General features: G+C 43.4%; 1 protein-coding gene across 1 annotated transcript in view; it reads right to left on the bottom strand.

Annotated features, from left to right (window-relative positions):
- Window positions 1-19,737, bottom strand: part of LOC111958641 (protein cordon-bleu-like) — a 62,503-nt gene that overhangs the window by 34,827 nt on the left and 7,939 nt on the right. The window contains 3 exon segments of the mRNA XM_070437277.1: window positions 1,166-1,394; window positions 3,343-3,553; window positions 6,613-6,828. Coding sequence (XP_070293378.1) covers window positions 1,166-1,394; window positions 3,343-3,553; window positions 6,613-6,828 — 656 coding nt within the window.

Below are 19,737 nucleotides of genomic sequence, written 5' to 3'. Positions count from 1 at the left end.
GAGGTCTTCATTTTTATCATAGGTACACTTCAACTGTGAGAGACGGAATCTAAAACAAAATCCAGAAAATCACATTGTATGATTTTTAAGTAATTAATTTGCATTTTATTGCATGACATAAGTATTTGATCACCTACCAACCAGTAAGAATTCCGGCTCTCACAGACCTGTTAGTTTTTCTTTAAGAAGCCCTCCTGTTCTCCACTCATTACCTGTATTAACTGCACCTTTTTGAACTCGTTACCTGTATAAAAGACACCTGTCCACACACTCAATCAAACAGACTCCAACTCTCCCAATGGCCAAGACCAGAGAGCTGTGTAAGGACATCAGGGATAAATTGTAGACCTGTACAAGGCTGGGATGGGCTACAGGACAATAGGCAAGCAGCTTGGTGAGAAGGCAACAACTGTTGGTCTCACAGTTGAAGTGTACCTATGATAAAAATTACAGACCTCTACATGCTTTGTAAGTAGGAAAACCTGCAAAATCGTCAGTGTATCAAATACTTGTTCTCCCCACTGTATATTGCCTCTCTAAGGGCAGAGTCATAGGGGTAGGAGTACACACCCTGGAAGGCATGTGCTTATCAAAGCTCATTTAACCAAATATGTAAACACAAYCTCACTTATTATATATTCTGCAGCGCCACCCTGATAAAATGAACTATCCCAGACTGAATTACACTCCATGTAAACATTACAGGCGCAGATGTAGCTAGCTGCAGTAAGAAAGTAATGCATGTTACTTTGATTCAAAACAATCTCACGTGTGAGTGCTGATTATAGATGCAATCAGGGTTTAAAAGCGTGACAGAAAATGACGGAGAGAGCTCAAATTAAATATACGATTAAACAGGTTGAGAAGAATAAGAGGAACAGTAATAGTTTGTTAACAGAGATAGGTTGGTACAGTTAGCCTGATCTCAGATCTGTTTGTGCTACAATATCAACTCCTTAACATTCCAAACTTGATTTGATCTGGGACCAGGCTAACACTGTAGATATCATGTGAGGACGTGGAGTAGCCTGGTCCCAGATCTGTTTGTGCTGTCTTGTCAACTCCTATAATCATTGTCGTACCAATGACCATAGTTGGCAAGAAATGTGTCACCATTCTACAGGAAGAGGTAGAGGGAGATGTGGGTATAAGGTGGTTTATTTACCAAGAGTCTGGTCCAGTACGTAGAGCTCTCTGATGCCTAGCTCGCTCAGACACTTGTCCAGCTCCAGCTCGTGGTTGCTGACATTGTCCTTCAGCAGCAGAACATGGGACGGGTCAAACTCACACTTCTCACAGATGGCTGGGACAAGGCTCTCCAGGGGCGCCAGGGGACTCACCCTCACCACCGCCTTCTGGCTCCTGTGGTAGTTCACCACCAGACGCACCGTTTTCTTTACAGGGAAGACAGAGTGACTTTAGTGCCAATGGATGGATACAGTATTAGAGAGTATTAGAGAACCTCCTAGATTCAAATAGTATTCGTTTGATCTTGAGCTTGTCTGCAATCATGCCGATCTGGCACTTCAGGCGGGCTCAATCAAACGCTCAAAGTATTTGAAATAAAACGTTCAATTTGAACCCATGTCTAAGTTCAGTAATTAAATGGGACATGAAAGTAAAGATCTCAGCAGTACACATCCAATGGGAAAAACTAGCGTGGAAAATATTGAGAGAGGGGGAGAGACAAAAAGTGGGTGTCAGACTCGTGAGATAAACCATGATTAACTAAAAACTTCACTCCACCTCACTTAAAAGAGGTTACGCTTTACTTTCAGCTTTTCCCTTAGAACGTAGACATTTGTTGACAGACCCGGGGGGGGGGGGGGGACTGGGGGTCATTCAAGACTAGCACTGAGGTAACCGAGGCTGGGAGCCAAGTCGAGGCCTGACAGAGGGCCTGTGTGTGGGCAGCCAATGACTGGTCAGTCCCAGGGTGTTTGGTGTACCCATAGAGAGAGATCATAACAACAGTGCCAGCAGCACTAAGAGGGTTGAGGTGGTTGTTATGAAGAACACAGCCTGCATCCCAAATGGCACACAATTCCCTATATAGTGCACTACTTTTAACAAGGTCCCATAGGGATCTGGTCAAAAGTAGTGCACTATATAGGAAGTAGGGTGCCATTTGTAAGTCGCTCTGGATAAGAGCGTCTGCTAAATGACTTAAATGTAAATGTAAATGTAAATTTGGGACATACAAAGATACTGTTCTCACGGAGGCCATGACAGTCACACACCAGTACACAATGTACAGACTTCAAGACCCTCCTTCTGAAAACATCATGTCAACCACTTACCAGTCAAGAGTGTGTAACAATCACAAGCACAACTGTTTTTGTGTGTGGTTCTTTGCTAATACTTACTGAGGCAACTTATAAAAAAAGAATTAAAGCATATTTTTAGGCAACAATTTATCAAATGTTAGTGGAATACATAAAAATCCATACATCGAAATCAATAGATTAATATGTATGCTTACTTAAATTTACACCACTCAGTTCAAAAGGGGGGCTATACTGTACATGCTTATTACAAGTCATAAAATGCATTACAACCACATCATAATGCATTATACCGATTGGTTTTAAGTAAAGTGTTACCCACAATGTCGATGACTCAGAGTGAAATAGTGTCAGACTATGGCCATCAGCCAAAGGGAGGTCAAAGGGAGATAGGGGGAGCAGGGCCCCCAGGGCCAGGGAGGCCTGAGAGTAGAGTAGAAATAATGCATGGTAACTAAAGGTAAGGCTCTCATGAAAAATTCACATGCTAGGTAGGTAGGTAGGTAGGTAGGAGACACTGGAGACAGAGCGAGAAGACACTCAATCAGCCACCGAGAGCCGGTAATAATCCCACTGACTTAGAGACTGGCTCTATAACACCTGCTGCCTACCTTAGCATGAGCCCTTTCGGGGTTTTGTGGCCTTTCCTGCTGCCACGATTTAGTGTCAAAAGGTAAAGAAGGGCGATCGCAATGGTTACATAGAGATTCATACATCATATTTCCCAGGTGTCAAAGGTTAGGTTCAATGAATGCTGAAAACATCTTATTTATTGTATCCCAAAAACAGTCAACGATACCCACCCATGCACTACAACAACAGCAAAAGGCCCAGACCAGAACAAACTCATTTCCAATAACTTCATGAAGTGCTACATACATGTGCATTCATGGAAGACTAAACAGAGGATAACTATGAATCAGGTTACAATAAAACACAGCTAATTGCTTATTCACAATCACAATGCAGCTACATATCCTCAGTAACAAACAAACACACACACACACACACACACACACAGATCTCTATATCAGGGTCAGGATCAGTAGGTACTCACCTCTGGCACTTTAGGCGGAGGTTTCCGCACCACTTTGTCCTGCAACACTTTCTCCCTGATGCTTATGGCAACAACGTCCAGGGACCCCAGCAGGCTGTTGGGCTTGAAGGCTAGGGACAGGCCCTCGCTGGACAGCAGCTCCAGGGTGTGATAGGCTGGGTTCAGGTGGTACCGGCTGCACAGATCCACCAACAGGTCCATGAGCGCCTTGCTGCACAGAGGCAAAAGCAGCACAGGAAGCCAGGCTGAGTCACAGACAGGAAGCCAGGTGGAGGTAGAGTCATAGGCTCGTCAGAGCGGAGCGGGACAAAGTAGACCAAGGTAAGTCCCTATTCCCTAGTTAGAGCACTTCTTTGACCAAGGACCACTACTTTTGACAAGACCGCTATGGGCTCTGGTCAAAAGTAGTGCACTATATAGGGAATAGGGTGCCATTTGGGATGTGACTTGACTGACAGATAGGGTTACCTCCTTTAGCTGTAATTACACTGGGTGATGCAAAGGCAGGCACTCATGCCGATCGGCTTACAGCATTAGATAAGCCTGCAAATTGGTACATAAAAGTCTGATTTAATGATCTGAACTTAGTGACGTTTTAGATAGTTAAATGAATTACAGATAGGAAATCTAGCCTTAGTCAATTGACAATAAATTACCCATCCGGTCTACTTATAATATATGTATGCAGGGATGGAAATTAAACTAGCCTGAGGCTAGTACTTTGCAGATAGGGCTAGTAGAAAATGTGCCAAACTAGCCCATCAGGCAAGTGATATTTTGGATTTCAAATGGCACAAATTTGGCTAGAAGAATGTAACCTGGGCTAGTAAAAATTGCAGTCTACTAGCCCGACTGGCCAGTGTCCTAAATCCTTCACTTGAGAATGTAGAATGTCTTAATAAATCCTGATACAATGTTCTGTTTTTGAGCATCATATGAAGTCCCATGTCATGTAATACAGAACATCAACTGACGAGGTGTCAAAGGGTAACTGTCAATCCAGGACAGAGAGAAACWCAAGGATGCTTTCTATTGCCTGCTGGGAGAAGACAGCTCATATGACCAAAGTGCTAAAGGTCTGCTCTGAACAACCAACACGTAAAGACCAGAGCAAAGGTCGCTCATCACAGGTCTTACAACTGCATCATAATGCATTACACATTAGCTGTAGGATGGGGAGTTACGGTTCACTCGAAAATAACAATGCATTAATTTATACTAGAACTTTCTTCTTAGAATAACATATCTAGCTAGCAAATGAGGCTTTGACAAGACACTGGAAACACAACACATTGATCTGTATTCCCTATCATAATGAAAACAGTTTGACAAGTGTGACAAAACCCTTACACACCATAATGGAGAGGGTGTTGTCTGACTGCTTCCTGCACACATGAACCAGGTGATTACAAGACATTTATGACACCTGGATGAAACTCCCTTGGGCTTTATCATGCACTGGGACAGCAAAACTGATTTCCCAGAAATCAAATGACTGTTACACACACTTAATTTGGATTGTCCAGATTTTTTTTTCATCTGTAAATGCTCTACAGATGGTCATACTATCAACAAACTATCTGTTGATAAGCAACTGTATGCTAAGGTTACGGTTAGGGTTAGGTTAAGAATAAGGGTTAAGTTTAGGGTTAAGATAAGGTTTAAGGTTAGGGATAGAGATGTGATTTGTGCTCAGTAACGTGTGAATCTATACTGAACAAAAATATAAAAATGCAACATGCAACAAGTTAAAAGATTTTACTGAGTTACAGTTCATATAAGGAAATGGATGTGGATCAGAAAACCAGTCAGGTCAAGACCCTGGTGAGGATGACGAGCACGCAGATGAGCTTCCCTGAGGCGCTTTCTTACAGTTTGTGCTGAAATTCTTTGTTTGTGCAAACGAAAGGGGCTCCCGAGTGGCGCAGCGGTCTAAGGCTCTGCATCTCAGTGATAGAGGCGTCACTACAGACCCTGGTATGATTCCAGGCTGTATCACAACTGGCCGTGATTGGGAGTCTCATAGGGCGGCACACAATTGGCCCAGCGTTGTCCGGGTTAGGGTTTGGCCGGGGTAGGCCGTCATTGTAAATAAGAATTTCTTCTTAACTGACTTTACTAGTTAAATAAAAATAAAAAAATGAAACCCACAGTTTCATTAGCTGTCCGGGTGGCTCGTCTCAGACCATCCCGCAGGTGAAGAAGCCGGATGTGGAGGTCCTGGACTGGCGTGGTTACATGTGGTCTGCGGTTGTGAGGCCGGTTGGTTGTACTGTCAAATTCTCTAAAACGATATTGGAGGTGGCTTATGGTAGAGAAATAAACATTCTCTGGCAACAGCTCTGGTGGAAATTCCTGCAGTCAGTATGCCAATTGCACTCTCCCTCGAAACTTGAGACACCTTTGGCATTGTGTTGTGTGATAAAACTGCACATTCTGGAGTGGTCTTTTATTGTCCCCAGCATCAGCTTCRTCATATGCCACACCTGTCAGGTGGATGGATTATCTTGGCAAAGGAGAAATGTTCAGTAACAGTGATGTAAACCAATTTGTGCACCAAATTTGAAAGTAATAAGCTTTTTGTTCGTATTAGAAATGTTAATTTTATTTCTGCTCATGAAACATGGGACCCACACTTTACATGTTGTGTTTATATTTTTGTTTAGTATAGATAGATAGTTGAAATGTTACTGATAGTCTAAAGATGGACTATCCAAATTAAGTGTTACCCAAATTACTTGGCAAAGAGCATCACGCAGAGTAAAAGGAAATGGAAAAGACGGCCCCAAGTGAGAGAGATGACGACCACTGTATGAGCCTGATCCCAGATCTGTTTTATTTCTGTCCAGAGCAGTTGGCAAGACTTCAGACAGACCTGGGACCACTGTCCTATATTGGTTTAAAAAAAATACTGTTAGAAACTCTCACATGCCACTCATTAAAAGCATTAACAGAGGCCCTTGTCTTGTTTTCTGCATGAGGGCTGGAGTCCTGGATGGCCTGGTCTGATTCACTCACTGCTCCAGCAGAAAGAGAGAGAGACCCTCATTAAGGCTAGAGAGGCTCTGGCAGGTCAGCTTCTCACAACATGCGCACACACACTGATTCTGGGCCACTGAGGGAACCTTGAAAGGCCTCTCTGATCAGATACCAAACAAGGCCACATCCACATACATAACCGAATCTGTGAATTGAGGGTCGAAGGGTTAATGTGTATGTGTGCATATGTGACGTGTGTGTGTGTGTTGGTGTGTGCGTGTTGCCTCTCACCTGCCGTCCACTGTGCTGRTGGTCTGGTAGCCTTGAGGCAGAGTGATGTGGAGGTCTACGCTGGTCCTCATCATGTTCTCCTTGGTGTCCATCACCATGCTGCCCATACTGCCCTGCGCTGAGCCTCCCCCATCAGGCACGGCGTTACGGAAGATTCTCCTGGGGGCGGGCTCGGGGGCCGGGGGCGGAGGAGGGGCTCGGGACTTCATCCTCTTCCTGGGGGACGGACAGAGGTTAAGGCATAAGGTTAGGGGTATGGCTAAGTTTTGGGTTAAGATTAGTTTTATAATCAGATATTTTAGAGCGAAATTGTCCTTTGCAGATTGGCCTGATTGTGGCAACCTAGAGAAATGAATTATGTTGTTTTGTTTTCTCCCAGAAAAGGCAGTCCGGTCGTCATGGCGATTCAAAGGGAAATAGAATAGACAAGATTTCGCACTACTTTGCTGTTTTGCGCTGGGATAGGTGACAACAAACATAATAGAGGCAACTTGAATGGCAATAACTTACTGTCTTTCAGAGAGATTACTTAAAAGCAAGTCTGTCTCCAGATATGTAAAGGTTGTTTATTGGTTGTCAGGGTCACAATGGTCTGTGTTGATGTGATGTTCCATTCAAATCTGACACCAAGGACTTTCCTTATCATGATTTGTTCATTATTATAAAAACTTAATGCAGTTATCTTGTTTTATAAATAAGAAAAGGGGAGGTGCTCTACAAGTCTCTCTGGGTTTTTAACCCCTCCTGCACATGCTCTTTTCGTTTGCCTTTTAAACCTTTATCACATTCTTTTGTAGTTTCTTGTGTGCAAATAAATAAATAAAACAATTATTTTATACAGTATAGAGATGATGTAACCATCTAAACACACAAGGATAAAGATAACCAGCATGCATTGCAATTCATCCAAACTCATGTCTGTCATTATACTGTATAATGCTTCAATATATAAATGAATAAATAGGCATAAAATAAATGTTCAACTCTTTTTTTGAGCCCAGGCGGCAGCTCTACACTGCACCAAAATACATGGCGCTAACTGCACTGATGGCAGGACTTTGAAAGAAGATTATCTAAATCATTAGTGGTCTTAACTTTCACTACACCTGACTCTGTACGTATTTGACACGTGTCAGGAACAAATTGTAGCTTTGTCTCAGCACACACCATTATCTCGACTATAATATACAGTTTACAATGATTAATGCTTTTTCGCTTCTAGGTATGTTCAAAAGCTACACACTTTCTCCCTACTGAGCAAACAACAGTATGAGAAATCTGCACCACTCACGTCAAGTCAGTCCTTGGGCTTTTGATTAAGCGTTCTATATATCAGTCCATGTTTATAAATCCTTCCCAAGGACTGGGGCTACAGGGAAAAGGTCTCTTCTAGGAGCCTTGAAGACAACTTGTTCTGTGAAGGTGGAGAGTAGGCATGCATGTGAACATTCAACAAACTACCGTGCTTAGACTCTAACCTCACCTAAGTTAATTATTAATAACTAAGTCCGGCATCCATCCACAGAGTAATTGAACCATTGAACCACAATTGTTCAAAACACTACAGAGAGGGCGATTAAATGAAAGGAACTTCATGATCAAAACCAGTGTACTGCAGTATACCACTATGAATGGGTCAGGGAGACTGCACCTGTGTAACTGTGTGTTTGATATTGGGATAACAATATCAAACGAGACTGAGATCTTAGCATTCCCTTGTCTCCAGAGTCAGCCAACGCACACACACACACGCGCACACACACGCGCTTTTGGGCGATTAGAGAATCTCCTAAAGAGAGAAGAAAACTCAGTTACTGAGCTGGGCAGTAAGTGCAGTTTCCTCAGTGACTGGGTTACAAATGGACCTTTCACAGAACCACTCAGTCCGCTCTCTCCACTTCATTGGCCAGTTGTGAAAGGAATCAACCCGAGATATTTTTTAATTGAACACACAATCCAATGGAAACACATACAAGATTTTGTTGAATGACTGAGAAGGTCACTTCTGGTGACTTTTTTAAAGGACATTGTACTCCAAAATACATGAAAATTCAATGATATTCTCTTCCTTTGAAACTCATCTGTAAATCAAGGACAGTTTCATTTTCTCTCTTGAGCTCAGTGACATCACCAGACAATTCTATATTAACCCTAACTGGGTACAGATATCAATTCAGTGTCTATTCCACGTTGGTTCAACGTCATTTCATTTAAATTATGTGGAAACAACGTTGATTCAACCAGTGTGCCCAAAGTGCCTCGGCAAAATAAAACAAATACTAATAATAAAATAAAGGTTAAAACATTTTTTTGAAGTAGTGGCAATGACTTAGTAAATACAGTGCCTTCAGAAAGTATTCACACCCCTTTACTTTTTCCACAATGTTTGGTGTCATAGCCCGAATTTAAAATGGATTAAATTGAGATCTTGTGTCTAGACACACAATACCCCATAATGTCAAAGTGCAATTTTGATTGTAGAACAATTCATTTAAAAAAAATGTAAAGCTGAAATGTCTTAAGTCATTAAGTATTCAACCCCTTTGTTATGGCAAGCCTAAATAAGTTCAGGAGTAAAAATGTGCTTAACAAATCACATAATAAATGTTGCATGAATCCATATTCAATAATGATTTTTTAATGACTACCCAATCTCTGTACCCCACACATACAATGTGGGGTCCCTCAATCGAGTAGTGAATTTCAAGCACAGACTCAACCACAAAGAACACACAAAGTGTGGCAAAGAAATGAACATTTTGTCCTGAATACAAAGCGTAATGTTTGGAGCAAATACAATACATCACTGAGTATCACTCTTCATATTTTCAAGCATGGTGATGGCTGCATCATATTATGGGTATGCTCGTCATCGGCAAGGGTTAGCCTAAATCTACACCGGAGTTGCATACCCCGACGACATTATATGTTCCTGAGTGACCCCGGTTACAGTGTTGGCTTAAATCAGCTTGGAAATCTATAGCAAGAATTGAAAATGGCTATCTAGCAATCATCAACAAACCATTTGAATAATGTTTTAAAGAATAACAGGCAAATATTGTCCAGTCCAGGTGTGCAAAGCTCTTAGAGACTTACCCCCAAAGACTCACAGCTGTAATCATTGCAGGATTACATTGCAGTAGGGATTGTCATAGATAGCTACAGTATGGTTACACTATGATATGTTCAACAACATCACCCCACAGTACAGCACAGGGGACTACAGTAGGGAGTATCCAGTGACTAACCAACCAGCTAGGTGTTGAGAGGAGTGGCTTACTACTGCTAGAAACCTAACCTAGCTGTTTAGACCCAGTGGGAGTGTGTAAGCATCACAACAAGCCCCACAGCACAGGAACCGCAGTAGCTGTAGGGTATCTAGCTAACCAGTGAATAGGTGCTACTTCTATAATCTGACCTGGCAGTTTGTTACCCTGGTGTTGTGTTAGACTGATTACGAGATTAGTCTCTGTGTGCATGGGACTGTTCACATTCCAAGGCCCAAATAAGACTCTGCTCCCCTCTAGGCAACTATCCAGTTAGAATAAGTCAACCCCTCTGTGCTCTTTCTGCCACAGGCTCAAGTTCATATCAATAATGCTCTGTTATATTGGACAACAATAAAGGAAGCAGTGAGTCAGTGGGAGATACAACTCACTGACTAACTCTGCAAGGAAAGACTGATAAGAGCTTGTACTGTATGAGGTTCATAAGTTATCCTGACAAAATAATTATGGAAATATAAATATTCCTTCCTTCCCTGGGTCTTATTAAAATAGTGGAATATGTTAGTCGAGTTTGGGACTGTAGTGTATTAGAAGCAGGAGCCAGTTTAGACCTGATGAAGAGAGACGCGCACAATGACGACCTGTCATTTTAGAAGTTAAAGGTAGGGGAAACACTAGCGGCATCCCAAATGGCACCCTAATCTTTATATGGGGCATCACTTTTGAGCAGAGCCCTATAGGCCCTGGACAATCTAAAGTGGTGCACTATAAAGTGGATAGAGTGCCATTTGGTACACAACCACTGTGGTGAGAGACACCTGTCATGGCCCGTTCTATGCAACACAATGGGATTAGCCCCAAACAAGGGGAGCACTATGCTCTAAAAAGTAGGCACTGTGCATTTAGGCATACTATGGAGTAATAAAACAAAAAAGTGACCCATTTCACTCCAACAGACATTTATTTTACTGACCATAATTAGCATATGAAATACCTGCATATTATTAGTAACTACATACTATACTACATAGGAACTAGGATCCTATTGGAACATACTGCTATTTGTGTACTGTGTGTAAGGTAAAGGAAAATCTTAATAATCTATTTCCTGACATTAGTATACAATATTTCTTAGCATACAATAATATGAAGGTTCTGATCAAAATATATACATTGAACATTTGATTTAAAAATGTATTAATAATAATAATAATAATAATAATATGAAGGGACAGAGGAGAATAAACAAGTAAATATCAGGAAATAAAATACTTCTTTGGGTAATTATGTAGTCCACCCCATTGTGCCTATTGTCTGCTAAAGCAGCTTGATCTGGTTTTAGAAATCTTTGGCCATCTCATTTGGGATCTTTTAKTACCACAACAGACTAGCTATTGATTAAGGACCGAGGAAGAAAAAAWAATCTGCCTTCATTTGGAAGGTGTCCAAGTGCTGAGAGAGAGAAAGAGAGACTGTCCGCACACATCAATGAGAGACTGTGGATTGCTACTAGCGTTCCCATAGACTTCCAGTAATTGAGCCAACGGCTATCTACATGTATTTAAAAGCGTGGCAGAATCGCAGCAGAAATATATATATAAAGCCTCCTGAGTGGCACAGCGGTCTAAGGCACTGCATCGCAGTGCTTGAGGAGTCACTACAGACCTAGGTTCGATCCCAGGCTGTGTCGCAGCTGGCTGCGACCGGGAGACCGATGAGGCGGCGCACAACTGGCCCAGCATCGTCCGGGTTAGGGGAGGGTTTGGCCTGCTGGGATGTCCTTGTCCCACCGTGCTCTAGCGACTCCTGTGGCGGGCTCGACGCGTGCATGCTGACATCAGTCGCCAGTTGTACAGTGTTTCCTCCGACACATTGGAGGTGTGGCTAGCATGTGTGGCTAGCTTCTGGGTTAAGTGAGCAGTGTGTCAAGATGCAGTGCAGCTAGGCAGGGCCGTGTTTCGGAGGACGCATGGCTCTCGACCTTCGACTCTACCGAGTCCATACGGAAATTGATGGGACAAGACTAACTACCAATTGGATACCATGAAAAAGGGGTAAAAAGTACAAAACATTTTTGAATAAACTATATATATATATATATACACATACATACATACATACATACATACATACATACATACATACATACATACACAATATCAGTCAAAAGTTTGGACACACCTACTCATTAAAGGGTTTTTGTAATTTTTTTACTATTTTCTACATTGTAGAATAATAGTGAAGACATCAAAACCAGGAGAAGCTGGTTGAGATAATGACAAGWGTGTGCAAAGCTTTCATCAAGGCAAAGGGTGGCTACTTTGAAGAATCTCAAATATAAAATATATTTTGATTTGTTTAACACTTTTTTGGTTACTACATCATTCCATATGTGTTATTCATAGTTTTGATGTCTTCACTGTTATTCTACAATGTAGAAAATAGTAKAGATAAAGAAAACCCTGAAATGAGTAGGGGTGTCCAAACTTTTGACTGGTACTGTATATTAAATTACATCATATTTTTTGCAGCGGTTGCAACAATTAAGAGCCACCTCTGCTATAATAACATAGGGAAAACACTACCTTAAGAAGCTCTTAAACTCTTCCACACGTTAGAACCAATGCTATTCTTGTCGGTTGTCACTTGAGTTTCCCCCCTATTGAGCAGAGGAGAGACAGTGAATACCCTCAGCCACTCCACAGAGCAACAATGGCAGCATGCTCTCTGGGAGCCATGGTGTTCTCATAGCAACCTATATTTACACCACTAGGAGAGAGAGACTTGCTCTCTATTTGGTGGCAGCTGGGTATTTATGACTTATGCTGCAAAAAGTGAATGACCCACATGCATCTAGGGGACATTTGAGCTCCACAGAGGCATTTGTTTGCAGTTGCTAAGAGCATGCAGCTTCCTAATTCAGCATATGCACCCACTCTCAAATTACAAACTTCTCGACGGGTAGACTAAAGCCCACCCTATTTTATTGCTGAGATGGCAAGGACTTCATTGGCTTTCTGATGATAACAACCTGGCCAGTGAATTCTCTGAAGTGTCCATTTAAAACTGTATTTGGCTCTACTACAATACAAAGTTCTCTGAGAACAGTAACACGGAAAATACCAACAGGTAGTCTAAAGTCAAATCAGTATAATCAAATAATGTACCGAGAAGTAGATCATGGTTGTATTGTTTTTTAAATGAAAACATAAGCCAATTAATATTTTCATATAAACTCAGGGGAAAAAAGAAACCTCTCACTGTCAACTGTGTTTATTTTAGGCAAACTTAACATGTGTAAATATTTGTACGAACATAACAAGATTCAACAACTGAGACATAAACTGAACAAGTTCCACAGACATGTGACTAACAGAAATTGAATGCGTTCCTGAACAAAGGGGGGGGGGGGTCAAAATCAAAAGTAACAGTCAGTATCTGATGTGGACACCAGCTGCATAAGTACGTGCAGGTGCATTCCTCCTTCACGGAACTGCACCAGATTCCAGTGGCTTGCTGTGGAAAGTTGTTACCTCACTATTCCACCAAGGCACCTGCAAGTTCCTGGACATTTCTGGGGGGGGGGTGGTGGACCTAGCCCTCACCCTCTGATTCAACAGGTCCAGACGGTGCTCAAATGGGATTGAGATCGGGGCTCTTCGCTGGCCATGCAGAACACTGACATTCTTGTGCTTGCAGGAATTCACACACAGAACGAGCAGTATGCTGGTAGGCAGGTCGGAGGTCATGTCAGGATGGACGCCTGCGGTGATAGTACACATGAGGGAGGGGATGTCTTCCCTGTAACGCACAGCGGTTGAGATTGCCTGCAATGAACAACAAAGCCTCAGTCCGGCTTTTGTATTACAGGCCTCTGTTTAACGCTCATTTCTTCGACGGAATAAAAGCAAATCCGACCATCACCCCTGGGAGACAAAACCGCAACTCGGTCAGTTGAATTACACTTTTGCCAGTCCTGTCTGGTCCAGCGACGGTGGGTTTGGGCTCATAGGCGACCTTGTGCCGTGATGGCTGTGAAGGACCTGCCTTACAACAGGCCTACAAGCCCTCAGTCCAGCTCTCTGAGCCTAATTGCGGACCAGTCTGACCACTGATGGCGGGATTGTGCGTTCCTGGTCTAAGTTTCTGGGCAGCTGTTGTTGCCATAATCCTGTACCTGTCCCGCGGAGGTGTGATGTTCGATGTACCCGATCCTGTGCAGGTGTTGCTACCGCGGTGGTCTGCCACTGCGAGGACGATCAAGCTGTCCGTCCTGTCTCCCTGTAGCGCTGTCTTAGGCGTCCGCAACAGTTATTGTGAGACACATTTACCACTGAGGAAGTACAGTTCCCGCTCAGCCCAGTTCAAAACTGTTCGCTGCACTCTGCGCCCCCAATGTGAAACAAACTCCCTCACGACGCCAGGACAGCGGAGTCAATCCACCAACCTTCCGGAGGACACCTGAAAACCCCACCTCTTAAGGGAAAACCTAGCGATAGGATAAAAGTAATCCTTCTCACCCCCCCCCCCCCTTAAAATTTAATGCACTATTGTAAATGGCTGTTCCACAGGATGTCATAAGGTGAATGCACCAATTTGTAGGTCGCTGCTGAGTAAAGAGCGTCTGCTTAAATGAGTAAATGTAAATGTATTGCCCTGGGCCCACATCTGCAGTCCTCATGTCCTCCTTGCAGCATACCTTAAGGCACGTTCACACAGATGAGCAGGGACCCTGGGCATCTTTCTTTTGGTGTTTTTCAGAGTCAGTAGAAAGGCCTCTTTAGTGTCCTAAGTTTTCAGAACTGTCACCTTAATTGCCTACCGTCTGTAAGCTGTTAGTGTCTTAACGACCGTTACACAGGTGCATGTTCATTAATTGTTTATTAGTTCATTGAGCATGGGAAAGTGTTTAAACCCTTGACAATAAAGATCTGTGAAGTTATTTGGATTTTTACGAATTATCTTTGAAAGACAAGGTCCTGAAAACATTTATTTTTTCWGGGAAATTTATTTTTTTGCTGAGTTTATTTGCCTTGCGGTTTTCATTATGTTTAGGTCATGGTTCGTGGTGTCTCCAAAGTATTTTGGGGTGTATGATTGTTGTTACGTATAGATTTAAAACGTGTCCCCTTTTAGACAATGATAGCGGGTGAGTCACTATGGAGGGTAATGTGGGTGTTTCGGTTGTAGAATATGTAGAGGGTGTAACAGGGTGTATTCCGTTGCAGTCCAGATGACACTCCTCGCCCCGCAATGGCCTCTTCCCAAATGCCATGCTCTATCATTACACACCCACACACCATGCTCAGAAAACTCCGGCTCTGCTAGCCTTGGACAGTTCCAAAGCTGCTGGTTCTGGGAGTGACAGGACTGTAACCACATCTCTGGGGGAACAAGTGAACCCAGCTCCTCTTGCTCTAACATAGGTGCCTTCTGGGATCAATTACTCATTGGCAGCAAGAGAGAGATACATGAATAAGAGAAGAGCATCTCTGGGCTGCCGTTCTCTCTGACATCCACCTAAGGAAGAGGCAGAGGCACCACTTGTCGTACTGTAACAAATCAGACACCACCCCTCTTCTCTTCACAGCAGTCAGAGACATGTAAGCTAGGTGCCTAGGCCTGGTCATCTGTTCCTGACTGGTTGGTGATTCAGGGCTGCCTGGTCTATGTAGGACTGGTGGTGAGACATCGCATAAGTAATTACAGCCACAGGAAAAAACAGCCAACATTCACTTCAACTAAACACTCTTAGAAAACAGGGTTGTTTGGCTGTCCCCATAGAATCCTTTTTGGTTCCAGGTAGGATCCTTTGGGTTCCATGTAGAACCCTCTGTGGGTAGGGTTTTACATGTAACCCAAAACGGTTCTAACGTGGAACCAAAAAGGGTTCTTCAAAGGGGTCTCCTATGGGGACAGCCGAAGAACCCTTTTAGGTGCTATATAGCACCGTTTCTTCTAAGTGTGTATGCATGCCGCCTACCTAGCGAACAAATAATGACAAAGCATCCTCACTTCAAATCAAAGTGTATTTGTCACGTGTGCCGAATACAACAGGTGTAGACCTTAGTGAAATGCTTACTTACAGGCTCTAACCAATGGTGCGGGGGGAAAAAGAAGGTGTGTGTGTGTGTAGGTAAGTAAAGAAATAAAACAGTAAAAAGACATTTGAAAAAAGAGTAGCAAGGCTATATACAGACACCTGTTAGTCAGGCTTATTGAGGTAGTATGTACATGTAGGTATCGTTAAAGTGACTAATATATATATATATATGATGAACAGAGTAGCAGAAGCGTAAAAAGAAGGGTTGGCGGGTGGTGGGACACAATGCAGATAGCCCGGTTAGCCAATGTGCGGGAGCACTGGTTGGTCGGGCCAATTTAGGTAGTATGTACATGAATGTATAGTTAAAGGGAGAAAAAGGGGGGGTGGGGGAGGGGGGCACATAATGCAAATAGTCCGGGTAACCATTTGATTACCTGTTCAGGAGTCTTATGGCTTGGGGGTAAAAACTGTTGAGAAGCCTTTTTGTCCTGGACTTGGCACTCCGGTACCGCTTGCCATGCGGTATTAGAGAGAACAGTCTATGACTGGGGTCTTTGACAATTTTTAGGGCCTTCCTCTGACACCGCCTGGTGTAGAGGTCCTGGATGGCAGGCAGCTTTGCCCCAGTGATGTACTAGGCCGTACGCACTACCCTCTGAAGTGCCTTGCGYTCGGAGGCCGAGCAATTGCCGTACCAGGCAGTGATGCAACCGGTCAGGATGCTCTCGATGTTGCAGCTGTAGAACCTTTTGAGGATCCCCGGACCCATGCCAAATCTTTTTAGTTTCCTAAGGGGGAATAGGATTTGTCGTGCCCTCTTCACGACTGTCTTGGAGTGTTTGGACCAATCTAGTTTGTTGTTGATGTGGACACCAAGGAATTTGAAGCTCTCAACCTGCTCCACTACAGCCCCGTCGATGAGAATGGGGACGTGCTCGGTGCTCCTTTTCCTGTAGTCCACAATCATCTCCTTAGTCTTGGTTACGTTGAGGGATAGGTTGTTATTCTGGCACCACCCGGCCAGGTCTCTGACCTCCTCCCTATAGGCTGTCTCGTCGTTGTCGGTGATCAGGCCTACCACTGTTGTGTTGTCTGCAAACTTAATGATGGTGTTGGAGTCGTGCCTGGCCATGCAGTTGTGGGTGAACAGGGAGTACAGGAGGGGACAGAGCACAGAACCCTGGGGAGCTCCAGTGTACCTCAGGAATGTCTTAATGCAACTATTAAATAGAGCAAACACCACAGAGCACCAGCAGTGTTCTGAAGTAGGCTATTGACGCAACAAATACATATAACTATAGTTTACTGATAAGACACATGGCTGAGTGGACCAAACAAAGCCTCTGAAGCCAGATGGTGCAGTGCTCAGTTAATAGGGTAATTCCTTTAGCATCCCATATTACTGCAGATACATCTGTGTCCTAAAGGTTACCCTATTTCTATATAGTGCACTACTTTTGACCAAGGTCCATAGGGCTTTGATCAAAAGTAGGGCACTATGTAGAGAATAGGTTGCCATTTGGGAAGCAGACTAAGTCTCTGCTCTAATCCACTGACCGCTTCAGACCACGGTTTTAGACTAACAACTCTCACTTAGCCATGACCCATGTCATGAGACCTGTCCCCTTTAATAGAGACAGTGTGTCTGGACAGGATTCAGTCTCTCTCAGAACCTAATCTTCGAGGATTGCACATGCCAATGCAAACAAGAGAAGCCTATACTGTATAGCCTACCCTATACACCAGATCTGCATCCCTACAGTATATAGTGCACTATTTTTGACCAGAGCCCTATGGGCCATGGTCAAAAGTAGTGCACTATATAGGGAGTAGTGTGCCATTTGAGATGCAGACCAGGATTATACTGTATAACCTGGCCCTCTAGACCAGCTGCTGTGTGTGAAACCATCCCTGGTGGAGGGTAATATCCCAKAGGACAGGGAGTAGAGCACTGAGCAGCGGGGACTGGGGAGGGAGGGCACAGAACAGCAGGAAATAACAATTAGCTTGTGCCATATTCCCTAAGCAACTCCCTCAATTAACAAAGCTCTGCTGCAGGGAAGGACTCAGAGAAACACATATTATACCACTCCTCTTTTAGCCATAGACACTTAGACACATAGACACTAACATATGATTATGGTATTTGTTAAATAAGGGGAGGCTACTGCAGTAAAGGTGTGAAAAAGGAAATAGCTGTAAACAGTGGCAAACTAGTGTCAGTACTAGCATCACCGTATGATAACCTAAAGCATCACTATAACCAACAGCTGCTCTTCCTCTTACTCAGAGTCTGCCATCCACAGTGTGACGGTGCAGGTGAAATAACAATCACAACCATCCAAAATAAGAACATGGCCATTAACGAACTCAAGATTACTACCACACCTAACCTAATATTTGGGGCTCGTCTCAACTGTACTGTACAGTCGTGGCCAAAAGTTTTGAGAATGACACAAATATTAATTTTCACAAAGTCTGCTGCCTCAGTTTGTATGATGGCAATTTGCATATACTCCAGAATGTTATGAAGAGTGATCAGATGAATTGCAAAGTCCCTCTTTGCCATGCAAATGAACTGAATCCCCCCAAAACATTTCCACTGCATTTCAGCCCTGCCACAAAAGGACCAGCTGACATCATGTCAGTGATTCTCTCGTTAACACAGGTGTGAGTGTTGACGAGGACAAGGCTGGAGTCATGCTGATTGAGTTCGAATAACAGACTGGAAGCTTCAAAAGGAGGATGGTGCTTGGAATCATTGTTCTTCCTCTCAACCATGGTTACCTGCAAGGAAACACATGTCGTCATCATTGCTATGCACAAAAAGGGCTTCACAGGCAAGGATATTGCTGCCAGTAAGATTGCACCTAAATCAACCATTTATCGGATCATCAAGAACTTCAAGGAGAGCGGTTCAATTGTTGTGAAGAAGGCTTCAGGGCGGCCAAGAATGTCCAACAAGCACCAGGACCGTCTCCTAAAGTTGATTCAGCTGCGGGATCGGGGCACCACCAGTACAGAGCTTGCTCAAGAATGGCAGCAGGCAGGTGTGAGTGCATCTGCACGCACAGTGAGGCGAAGACTTTTGGAGGATGGCCTGGTGTCAAGAAGGGCAGCAAAGAAGCCACTTCTCTCCAGGAAAAACATCAGGGACAGACTGATATTCTGCTAAAGGTACAGGGATTGGACTGCTGAGGACTGGGGTAAAGTCATTTTCTCTGATGAATCCCTTTCCGATTGTTTGGGGAATCCGGAAAAAAGCCTGTTCGGAGAAGACAAGGTGAGCGCTACCCATCAGTCCTGTGTCATGCCAACAGTAAAGCATCCTGAGACCATTCATGTGTGGGGTTGCTTCTCAGCCAAGGGAGTGGGCCCACTCACAATTGTACCAAAGAACACAGCCATGAATAAAGAATGAGGCGGGTGAACAAACAAAAACCCACAAACTCCAAGCATTGATAATGCAAGAATGGGATGCCATCAGTCAGGATGTGGCTCAGAAGTTAATTGACAGCATGCCAGGGCAGATTGCAGAGGTCTTGAAAAAGAAGGGGTCAACACTGCAAATATTGACTCTTTGCATCAACTTCATGTAATTGTCAATAAAAGCCTTTGACACTTATGAAATACTTGTAATTATACTTCAGTATTCCATAGTAACATCTGACAAAAATATCTAAAGACACTGAAGCTYCAAACTTTGTGGAAATTAATATTTGTGCCATTCTCAAAACTTTTGACCACGACTGTACACAGATCAGTCTTCACCACAAACCCARCTACCATACAATCCTCAGACTACACAGTCTGACAGTGGCCCAAAATAGGTCCTGTAGCTTAGTGCTCAAC

This window comes from Salvelinus sp. IW2-2015, linkage group LG35 (assembly GCF_002910315.2).
Source record: "Salvelinus sp. IW2-2015 linkage group LG35, ASM291031v2, whole genome shotgun sequence".
Taxonomy (NCBI): Eukaryota; Metazoa; Chordata; class Actinopteri; order Salmoniformes; family Salmonidae; genus Salvelinus; species Salvelinus sp. IW2-2015.
This window is presented reverse-complemented; position numbering and strand designations above follow the sequence as displayed.